General features: G+C 35.5%; 1 protein-coding gene across 1 annotated transcript in view; it reads right to left on the bottom strand.

Annotated features, from left to right (window-relative positions):
• Positions 1 to 3,367: 3,367 nt before the first annotated feature.
• The window catches only part of SELENOF (selenoprotein F), a 25,802-nt gene continuing 16,988 nt past the window's right edge, over positions 3,368 to 12,181 (bottom strand). Inside the window, exons 3-5 of the mRNA XM_003784289.3 lie at positions 10,859 to 10,922; positions 6,448 to 6,497; positions 3,368 to 4,213 (exon numbers count right to left, since the gene is read on the bottom strand). Of these exons, the coding sequence (XP_003784337.2) occupies positions 4,082 to 4,213; positions 6,448 to 6,497; positions 10,859 to 10,922 (246 nt within the window). The 3' untranslated portion in view covers positions 3,368 to 4,081. The remainder of the gene's footprint in view (positions 4,214 to 6,447; positions 6,498 to 10,858; positions 10,923 to 12,181) is intronic.

Below are 12,181 nucleotides of genomic sequence, written 5' to 3'. Positions count from 1 at the left end.
AAAAAAAAAAAAAAAAAAAAAAAAAGTTGATAGTTTCTAGCTCTGGCCTCTTAGGATGCTTGCTTTTGGAACACAGTCACCATGCTGTTTAAAAGAAAGGGACGACAACCAGGGCCAATTTGTCAGCTGTGTGGGGACCTATCTTGGAAGTGCATACCTACGTAGCTCCACCTGAGCTTCTCCAGCTGATACCTTACAGCCCAGAGAGGAGCTGTCCTCAGTAAGCCCTGCCCAAATTAGATTTGTGAGCAAGAAATAATGTGTTTTAAAACATTACATTTAGGGTTGGTTTGTTAGGAAGGAATAGAAGCTAGACTAGAAGAGGCTTGGCAGCCCTGGGTTGAGCCCACTGTGGAGGTGAGATCTAGCTGACACTGAGTGAGTAGGCAGGGGCTAGAGATGGAAAGGGGATTCCATTTCGTATAGGAAAGAACTGGAGTCTATGTTGAACTAAAATGAGAAGAGATGTGGATTTAAAGTAGGTAAGTTTGGCTGGGCACCAAAATGGCTGGCTCACGCCTATAATCCTAGCACTCTGGGAAGCTGAGATGGGTGCATTGCCTGAGCTCACAGGTTTGAGACCAGCCTGAGCAAGTGTGAGACCCTGTCTCTAAAAAAAAAAAATAGCTGGGCGTGGTGGCAGGCGTCTGTAGTCCCAGCTACTTGGAAGGCTGAGATAAGAGAATTGCTTGAGCCCAAGTTTGAGGTTGCTGTGAGCATCAAAGCCAGGGCACTCTAGCACTCTCACAAAGTGAGCTTCTTTCTTTCTCAAAAAAAAAAAAAGGACAAAAAAAATTTATGACTAAACAAAACTTATTAAAACACATATTTTCCCCAAACACGTGTCCCAGCCTTCCTGTACTCATGAACAGTAGATAGCATTTCAATACTACAGTCAGGGAGGCATTTTCAGTGTGTTTAGGGCCAGTGTTTCAGCTCTCACACTGTTTATGGTATAAGAATTCAAACAAGGCAGTGCCAGCGTTCAGCATCAGCTGGGACACGTACGTTGGACAACTCAAGTTATTTGATGCTCTGTGTGTATCACTGAGTGACTATGAAAGCGCTGTGAATATTATGGTGTTACAAATACATTTTAGGAAATTTTTCAGATTTCCTTTCACAAAGGAAAACTCTAGTATTTTACTAGGATAAACTCAAGTGATTTTTATTTATTTATTTTTATTTTAATTTTTTGGCTGGGGCCGGGTTTGAACCTACCACCTGCAGTATATGGGGCCAGTGCCCTACTCCTTGAGCCACAGGCACCGCCCGCAAAATGGTTTTTTAAAAGGTTTTGAATTTCAAGGTCTCAACTTCAATCTCTTCATAATTCTAGACAGATAAAATGCAGTACTGGGGATGTATGTTTCAGGAATAGTTAACAGTAGAAGTCGAGTTTTGGAGGGCTTCATATAATTACCCTTAGTTTTATCCTTTTAGTATTTCCAAGTAACCATGTTTCATGCTCCTGATTCCTAAGCCAATGGCCAGTTCAAGGGTAAAATGTTTACATTTTGTCAGCAAAAAATCGACTTTGAATTTTTTATCACAAACACAGGCCCTCTCCCCCAAAGAATCCTCTAAAAGGATGTAATTTAATTTTCAGGAAATACTTTATCTAGTTGTTCTGGTATCTAGAATCTCTACTCCTACTCCCCATGTGTTTGTAGACATGTTTTTACATACTAGCTACTGCCAATTTTAACTTTTGAAGTTTTAAAGTTATTTTCAAAAATATTTTCTGCATTTTATTATTTTTTAGAATGGCTTTCGAACCTCAAATCCTATTAAAACAGGAAATAGCAGTTCTTGCTTATAGCTCCTATAAAGAAACTTTTGCCAAACTCAGGAATTTAGAGATGAATTCACTGTTTTAGGCTATAAGTAACATAATTTTGGCAGGGGAAGCAAAGTCATAAATATCAAATGACTATTATATACCCATGTTTGTGAATCTGAATAAGCGTAATCAAATGTCAGAATTTGGCTACAAAATGGTACTTTCTGGATCAGTATTTATACCCCTTTATTGGTAATCAGCGGTCTTGTTTCTTTAAAAAGCTGTTCTTTGATTGTAATTGGTGAAAAACAGTTGGAATTGGCTGATTAACTTGAATCTCTCAATTAAAACAGTGGGGCTTGGGAAGATACCCTTTTATTCATCAACTTGAGAACTTGGAAGCTCTAAGATACTGTAGGGCTCTTCAACTCTTTGATCTCTCATAGTAACTCAAAACACAATAGACTGCTTAGGCTTCTCTTCATTTTAAAAATAAAATTCCCAATGCCAGATGCTCTTCCTGCCCAGAAACGAGTCCAATTAGATCTCTATGCCAATCCCATGAGTTTTGAAGTCTCACTCTTCAATGCCACTATTCTTTTGTATATAGTGGCAACCGCTCTCTTGCTATTTTTTTCCCACTGTCCATAATTGGCTTAATCTTCTTCTTGTTCTGAAGCAGTAATAACTATCAGGGATTACAGGCACATTTAACCAAGGCCTTGTATTATGAAAATGATGCCCATCTCCAATGCTATGGATGATCAAAAGTAGACCATCATCTGTCGGCCAGATTTCTTATGTTGTTACTTTAGCCAAATTGGGCAGGATTTATATTCCTTCTCTTGTTAGCTTAAAAAGTAGACTTTGAAATGTTAAATACAATACAAATTGCTAATAAAGATTAGTAACTGATCTCTATTAAAAATGTTTTATAATCATTCTCTGACAGAAGTGCCTTTATAGATTTCCAAGCATCCTTCATTAAGATAGTAATTCAAAATCAACAATTAGGAAAGTTTCCAGATTGTAAGAATTTATCCTCAGATAAAGGTGAAATAGGAGGATATTAGAACTATTTGATAGGTTCATAAGAGGGTTAAAGTGACATAGGTATTATTTGGATGACTGTTGGTTTTGTGAACCATCTCTTATGAAGAATTTAGCTGACTAGATAGAAGGTTCAGCAAAGAAAAACTATAACTGTTAATAGAAAAAACTGTATATCATTAAAAGAGATACTTTTTTTTTTTTGCAGTTTTTGGCCAGGGCTGGGTTTGAACCCGCCACTTCCAGTATATGGGGCTAGTGCCCTACTCCTTTGAGCCACAGGTGCCACCCCCCAAAAAGAGATACTTTTTATGTGATTAGATACCAATGAAAAATGTGTTCATAAATGAAAGAACTCTGAAAAATAAAATCAGACAAATATAAAACAATGTTACCAACAATAACTTTTGATAAGTTTTAAACAGCACAGCTATTTTTACATTCTGGCTCAACAGAGCAGCTTATATGAAAAGAAAATAAGATTACAAAATGTGTTTTTTAAACATGAAAGAACCAGAAGAATCAGAAATATGAATAGATGTTTAAAATTTTTTATTTATATTTTGGTCTTACAAATGATGATTTTAAAATGAAGTTTTCTGTAAGAATATAAAACTCAAAATTTGCCAAGTATCAGATCCACACAAATCCTCTGAAAGGTTTTCTGTGTAGTCTTCATTAATGCAAATTTTTGTGAATGTTTCACAATAATGAAGCTACAAAGTTTTCAGGCAGTGCATTCATTATTAACTATAAACAAAATTTCTATTAAAATGAAGGCTGGGTAATAGAAAAATCTGAGAGACTCTGAGGAGCAGGGGATCTGTTGAGGCTCGGTATATCTTATTTGCTTTGTAGTTTTCTGTTATGACTTTCAAAGAGCACACAGCACATGAAGCATAGTAATCATCTGTCTTATTAACCTCCCTAATTTAAAAATCTGTTATTTGTAAAACTGGACCAATTATCAGAAACTATCATTTGCATAATTAACCACAGTCTGTTACAAAGCATTTCGTTAGTGGTATCAACAAATGCAGGAAGATGGAAATTTATAAAAGATGGGTTTTGCTAAGCTTGCCAACTCCTTAGATATCATGGGCCATGCTGCCACTTCAAGATCTAATTAGATGTTTAATGCCTCACAGTAAAAGGTTGATTGATGGAAGCAAGCAAAACTAAATTATTTCCTAGGTTCTGTAATATTTCATTTGATAAGGTAATAAAAAGGTCAAATTTAAGCAAGATTTATAAGCGCTCCAACTTCTCACTCAGGAACTCTTCCACGCTGTCTGTGTTCCATTTGAGGATGCTCAGCTCTTCAGCAATGTTCCCATTATCGTCCAAAAGCTTTAACACAGGGTCTGAGCCACGAACATACTACAAAGTAAGAGGGGCATATTCATTATTTTCTGTTTAGAAAGAGCCTTCTTAGCCTCAGTCAAGATCAAAGTAATTCAATCTAGCTTAACTAAATTTAACAGTAAAGAAGAAAAAAGCTTTTAGACATAACACCATGATCAACAGTTTTTAAAGGAAGTCCTTTAGGAAAGAATATAATAGGATTAAAAAAAAGTGAATTAAAGAAATTATTTAATTTACAAAGAGAAAAATACCTGTTGGTATTTTTTTTTTTTTGGCTGGGGCTGGGTTTGAACCCACCTTTGGCATATGGGGCTGGCACCCTACTCCTTTGAACCATAGGCGCTGCCCAAGTTTATTTGGGATTTGAACTTATTGAATGAACTTAACAAATACTATATACAACATACTCTCAAACTCAAATGAGATTTAAATCTAATAAAGACAGACAAGTTCAAATAATGAGAAATTTTGATATAAGAGCAATGTTTTGAAAAACGCTGTGCATATAAATGATCAGACACAGAAGCACACACATGCATCATAAATTTTCCTTGGCTTAACAAATCTAATAATTTTACTGTAATCACTTTAAATTAGGCAGGGTTCCTACAATTTAAGTTCCTTTCATTGGGAGTCCAACATTTTTCCAAAGTATGCTAAAAAATTCTAACTCTAGGTAGGTAAATATAACATGAACCATTTGTTAAGAGATCAAATCTTCAATTAAATTAAGGAAAACCAGGTAACTAAACGTGTAGCAGTGATGATGTAGGAAGCCCTCAAAACTTCTTCTGGCAACTATGTGCTAATTTTTCCAGGTCCTCTGGGGTTGTGAATTCCAGAGATGGACACAAGTTCTGACATAATTATTAGCACTTGGTATATTCCCAACCCATTTGTGGAGTTTAGAAAGATAGGCCCTCTGAGGGACTGAATCAATAACAATACCACTGAACATTTTTAGTCAAATTACTTCATAAATTGTTTACAATTTTTTGATAAATTATTCAAAAACTTAATCTCAAAAAGGGAAATAAGAATAAGATAGAACATAGTTATAAAAATCTTTAACAAAATATTAGCAAATCAAATCCAACAATGTGTAAAAGGAATTATATATTGTGACCAACTGCAGAACACATATGTGATAAAGGACTTGTATTAAATATAAACAAAGAACTCTTAAAGCTCAGCAATAAAAAAAAACCCCAATAAAAAGGTGGGCTAAAAAGCAAAAATAGACAACTAGCACCACATCAAATTTGAAAACTGTGCATCAAAGGAAACAATGAACAGAGTGAAAAGGCAAACTAGAGAAGGGGAGAAAATACTTGCTAATCAAATATATCATAAAGGGTTGATATCTAGAATATATGGATTCCTACAACTCAACAGCGACAGCAGAAGACAACCCAATTAAAAAGTGGGCAAAGGTGTCTGATCTTTGACAAAGCAAACAAAAACATACACTGGGGAAAAAAAATCCCTATTCAAACAATGGAGCTGGGAAAACTGAATAGCCACAAGTAAAAGAAACTAAGGCCTGAAATTAAAAGATCTGATTTCAGCAATTTCACTACCAGATATTTAGCCAAAGGAAAAAAAGAGATGCTTGCACTCAAATGTTTATAGCAGCACAATTCACAATTGCAAAGATGTGGCAACAACCCAGTGCCATCAATACATGAGTGGATTAATAAAATGTGGTATATCTATATCGTGGAATACTACTCAGCCATAAAAAAACTGCTGATCTAGTATCTTTTGTAACAACCAGGATGGAACTGGAGACTATTCTTTTTTGAGACAGTCTCACTTTGTCACCATTGGTTGAGTGCTGTGGCGTCATAGCTCACAGCAACTTCAGACTCTTGGGCTCAAACAATTCTCTTGCTTCAGCCTCCCGAGTAGCTGAGACTACAGGTGTCTGCCACAATGCCTGGCTACTGTTAGAGATGAGGTTTTGCTCTGGCTCCGGCTGGTCTTAAACTTGTGAACTCAGGCAATCCACCAACCTCAGCCTCCCAGAGTGCTGGGATTATAGGTGTGAGCTACCATAACCAGGCTTGTTGTGGTGCCATGGCAAAAAAAAAAAGTCTATTAGTTAAAAAAAAGTTTTTTGAAAAATTAAAATTTTAAATTTGTATCTAATATTTGTATAGTTTTTGAAAAAAATTATTTGAATATTGAAATTTTAAAAAGAAATAAATTGATGCCTAAATAAAAACATTCCATTATAATCACCTTACCTTGATTTGTAGTCCTCTGAATAGTTTGGGTTTATCACTCCTGACAAAAGCTTATGAAAACAAGAAAAAAAAGATTCAAGTCATTCACTTCCAAATCCAAGCTAAAGATCAATACAAAAAGTGAAAATAAATGTAACAAATAAAGCATCATGTCCTATATGAACAAACTAAGGAGACTCAAACTGATATGAATAAATGGAGAGCTGGATTCTTTACCAGGAAGATTAAACATGTTAAGATACAAATTGTTTCAAATTAATCAAGCATGAGTATGAGAGTATGTAACCAGAGTAAACACGGGGTTTTTACCAGATCCCATTTGTCAGAAGTAGAGGCATCTATTGAATTAAATAAATCAATGAATAAATACATTCATTCAGTAAATATATGAATTCTTCAATTTAAGGTAGATTTGGGGTATACTAAGGAGAAAAAAAAGTCTGTGCTCTGAGGAGTTACTATTAAATTGTAGATGCAAAAGAACGGTATGCCAAATATATTACAGTATTAAGCAGGATCTGTTAGGAAACATAAAGGGAAGACTAACAAATTCTGTCAAAAGGCCGCCCAAAAATAACGCTGAACTAAATTTTCAATGAATAGGAATTTGCCCCAAGAACTGGAAGAAAGTGCAAGTTAGGAAGAATATTTATGTGTGCAAAGACGTGGAGGCCAAAAATGAGAGAACTGTAAATAGTTTTGCATGAACTAGAGAAGTGAACCAAAAAAGGAGAAACCCTGCCGTGGTAGGTCCTGTATGTGATGCTACTCAATCTGGTATTTATTCTGTAAGTGACAAAGAAATTAGAAGAGATTTTAGGCAAGAGAGCAGTAAAATCAGATTTTGTCCTACAGAAAACATCTTTTTGGCATTTGTATGAAAGAGATAGAATAGGAAAAGGGAACAGAGACAGGTAGACTAGATAACAAATAACTAATCCTTCTGGATAAAGATGTTATGGGATTAATTAAAAGCACAAATACAAGGAAGGGACTAAGATAGAAAGGTTATAAAGGAGGGAGAAGAGATACAACCTAGTGACTAACAAAAGTCCAGTTGGTAACTGGATATGAAAGATTAATCTGATTCTTGGGCTTCTTGCTTATTCTTTTGCCTAATACTGCCACTTACAGAAACAGGGAAGGAGATGGTATTCTTTTACCAGAGAAGAGGATTAATTCAGTTTTTGGACAGGCTGAGTTGCAAGCCTTTCTACTAAAAATGTGAGCCACAGTCTGTAGGACTGGTTAGAAGTACAGAATCTCAGGACCCATTCAAAATGTCCAGATTTACACTATGTGTTTTAAGAAGGGATGCTCAACATGTGCTATATTATTTTAAAACTCCTTCTGTGTCTGAAGTTTCAAGATTCTAACACAGAGCCAAATCTGCCAACATTTGTTGATAAAGTTTATTGGAACACAGTCACACTCATTCATTTAGGCTGCTTTCATATTACAACAGCAGAGTGCAAAAGCTGCAAAGCTGTAAAGCTTTCCAGTCCTTTACAGGAAGTCTGTCAAGCCCTATAAAATTAGGAAAAATCCATGATTACTTACATAATTACTTTGCGTCACCATAAGTGAAGTAACAGAATATTAAGTACGATTTACTGTGAGAAATTGTAATATACTACCTTTCATCTTAAACAACTGGAACACGGAAAAGACAAATATTTTAGAAGGCATATGTGTATTTGGAATTAACTAAGAAATATGATCTGTGACTTTCCTGCCCAACTCTGAATGGTTGGGAATAAAATATAACAAAATTTAAATTTTCCCTCTTGTTAAACTGAAACAATTTAACATCAATCTTTTATGAAAGAAAAAAATGATTCTTAAAAAAATATTATATCATAAACTAAAGCATGATAATGGTTATTGTGAGAATCTAAAGAAGCTACTTGATGTTGAAGATAAAAAATATGAACCAGTGATGACATGAAATTAGTTTGGTTTTTGTCATTATAAAAAATGACAATTTTCCATGCTGTATTCCAGAATACTTCTAAGATGCAAATTCTAAAAGTAGGAATATAATAATGGTTTTATCACAAATCTACCAACTATTCATGGGCTGAGAAAATACTGGTATTTTCTGGCATGGAATACTGCTATGGAATTAAATATTTTTATTTTAAACAAGCTTATACTTTATAGCATTAAAATCCAATTGTTTTCAAAAGGGAAAGACAACATGAACACATGTACCCAAAGGTTTGATAATTTAACTATACATGTACATAAGAAATATATATTACTAGAGATATAATAAAATCTGATAACATAAACAGGGGTGCTACTTGTAATAAGTGTCAGATGAGATCTGGTACATTCATCAGGGTATGGCCATGCATTAATCGTAGTATCAAAGTTACTTTTGATCCTCACAAATATCTAAGTTGCAACTGCTAAAACTTTCTAAAAATATGAACAATCACACTATCATTCAGAGAATGCATACAAAAAAGCCAAAACTGTGATGCAAATTCTGAGTTAAAACATTCAAAACGAAACAGCAACAACAAAATTACACAGTAAGACCTATTTTTCCCCAAGCAGAAAAAGATATAATCAGTGGTACAATAGAATATGTGCTATTCTAACTTAGAATATATTTCACTAGATGTGTCTCTGCTTTAAGTCTCATAAATAATGTCCCTAAGTCAACTACTATATTACATTTCTGTGCCAAAATAAGCATTACTTTATTATAAACAATTCTAGGTCAGCAATAAAAAAGCATGTGCTAACACAGGCAATTTTATAGAATACTAACCGCCCCCCCCCGCCCCCCCCCCCAATTCTCTCACCATTAAGTAAGGCAAGAAATTACATGAAAGGTCAGGCCCGGTGGCTCATGCCTGTAATCCTGACTCTGACAGGCCAAGGCAGGTGGATTGCCTGAGCTCATAGGTTTGAGACCAGCCTGAGCAAGAGCCAGACCTCATCTCTAAGAATAGACAGGTATTATGGTGGGTGCCTATAGTCCCAAATACTTGGGAGGCTGAGGCAACAGGATCACTGAAGCCCAAGAATTTGAGGTTGCTGTGAGCTATGACGCTGCTAACGACACTCTACCCAGGGCGACAGAGCAAGATTCTGTCTCAAAGAAATCATGGGGCTAGGCGCCTGTGGCTCAAGTGGCTAAGATGCCAGCTACATACATCTAAGGTGGTGGGTTCAAATCCAGCCCGGGCCACCAAACAACAATGACGGCTGCAACCAAAAATACAGCCGGGCATTGTGGCGGGCACCTGTGGTCCCAGCTACTTGGGAGGCTGAGACAGGAGACTTGCTTGAGCCCAGGAGTTGGATGTTGCTGTGAGCTGTGATGCCACAGCACTCTACCCAGGGGGACAGCTTGAGGCTCTGTCTCGGGGGGGGGGGGGAAAGAAATCATGGGAAAGTCAGTAAAAATCAGAACAGAATGGGGCATATAAATCTAACGTTTATGTATGTATTTCAGTTATAAAAAAAGTGTCACTGCCTTTACAATAGTTCAATTTCATAAAACTGATTTTTTTATTTTTGAGACAGAGTCTCATTATGTTGCCCTTGGTAGAGTGCTGTGCGTCATAGCTCACAGCAACCTTAAACTCTTGGGGTGTGTCAGAGCTCACAGCAACCTCAAACTCTTGGGCTTAAGCAAATCTCCTGCCACAGCCTCCAAGTAGCTGGGACTACAGGGACCCGCCACAACGCATGGCTATTTTTTTGTTGTTGTAGTTGTCATTGTGGTTTAGCAGGCCCTGGCTGGGTTCGAACCCGCAGCTCCAGTGTATGTGGCTGGTGTCCTAACCACTGAGCTACGGGTGCCGAGCCAAAATTGATTCTCAAAGTGACATGCCAGACAGAAAAGACTTAGTTCAAGACTTCTTTGGTGATGCAAAGCTCCATTACTGTTCAATGTCAACCAAAAGAATATACTCTCACAATTATCCTTTGACATGTTCATCCTTACAGCTCACTATGAAGAAACACTCATTACTTTCTCTCTTTTGTATCCTCTATGGTAATTACTTTTCTTCTTGGTGACTTGTCATTTTGTGCACATCTATTCTCACTTAATGGAATTGTTTCTTAGGAGCTTTATATACAATAAATTCACATTTAAAATATACTAGAATAGTGTTGTTATTTAAAGGAATTGTATCTGGTAAAGGAAAGTTATTTTCTCATTTGAGAAAGAAAGAAAATAACTACTACTTATATTATACTTTAAATCTAAATTTCATATATTGTGTTTGCTCACAAGTAAATTGGTATTGGCCAATCATAAAAACAACTGTGAAAAAAATACTGTTTAGAAAGTATAATCCTAAAAATTCTTATTCTTCGGAATATTTAATGAAATGTGATTTAAATGTTTAAATTTAAATGATTAAAAAGAGTTAATTTTACATACCTTGGACTTGAGGGAACCTTCCCAATTTTCATCCACAGACTTCAAGAATAGCTCCTGCATATAGCTGTAACAGGAAAAATAGGAGTTTAAATATCTATTCATAAAATAAAGGTTCATAGTATAAAATATAATAGTTAAGTAGACATATAGATCAAAGAAATGTCAGAGCTGGATGGGACCATGTAGTTCCAATCCAACAGAAGAGAAAATGGACGCCCAAGTATGATGAATGGTAGATGACCTTAAGCCTTACTTGGATTATTTTTAAGTCTAGCCAAAAAGGCTAAAAAAGATAAGAAGACTTGACATTGAACTTTTAATAGGAAAGATGTCCTAGGAAGACTTCCTTTAGTGTGATAAATTAAACACAGTATACACATCCATCTATCCAAGATACTTAATGAAAATTCTTTTTGGCTGCTTTTAATATTAAGCAATCAATGCTTTAAAATTTAAACAGAAGCTCAATACCTTTTAAAAGTAATTATTATAGAAAGTACTATGTAAAGATATTATAGGCAAACCAGTAAAATCTCATTATAAAGAACCCAAATGCAAATATTTTCCTTTAATGAAATTCAGTTGAAATGGATTCAATGGTAAACAGCACCTTTCTAGCTATAGCACCTGCATGTTCTCTTTATGATAAAAGCTCATTATAAAAAGCTCAATGCAAATATTTTATTGCAATGTATTCAGCTAAAATGGATTCAATAGTAAATACCACTTTTTCTGTAGCTATAGAGCCTGCCTGTTCTTTTTTATGGGGGCAGGGATATATTTGGGAATGCTGTGACCACAGAGAAGGCTGGCAATTTTAAGAACATACCATATCCATTTCACTGCTTCTTAGTTTTTAGATTTCCTTTTTTATGAAGGTCCAAGATATAAAGATGGATTTCAGTTTTTGAAGTTCTAAAACAGCATTTATTTAATTAAAACAAAGAATCACAAGAACTAGGCATGTTTATTTAAAACACTCTGAAAAATACAGAAAAGCACAAAGCAGAAATTTAAAAATCACCTGAATCTGGCCTAAAAAGATAGTAACTTCTAAAATTTTTGTGATTCTGGGCAAGATCAGCAGTTCTTAAGTTTTTGAGAGGTCACAGATCCTTTTAAGAATCTAATGGGATTTTTCTTTAATCTGGCTGTTTATGGATTCTCTGAAACCACATTTCTGATCTCTAGGAGTCTTTACAGAAATAAAATTTTTTTTTTTTTTTGAGACAGAGCCTCCAGCTGTCCCCCTGGGTAGAGTGCCGTGGCATCACAGCTCACAGCAACCTCCAACTCCTGGGCTCAAGCGAGTCTCCTGCCTCT

Source organism: Otolemur garnettii, unplaced genomic scaffold (genome assembly GCF_000181295.1).
Source record: "Otolemur garnettii isolate 467f Iridium unplaced genomic scaffold, OtoGar3 scaffold00010, whole genome shotgun sequence".
NCBI classification, from domain to species: Eukaryota; Metazoa; Chordata; class Mammalia; order Primates; family Galagidae; genus Otolemur; species Otolemur garnettii.
The sequence above is the reverse complement of the archived record's forward strand: the minus strand, read 5'-3'. Positions and strand labels throughout refer to the sequence as shown.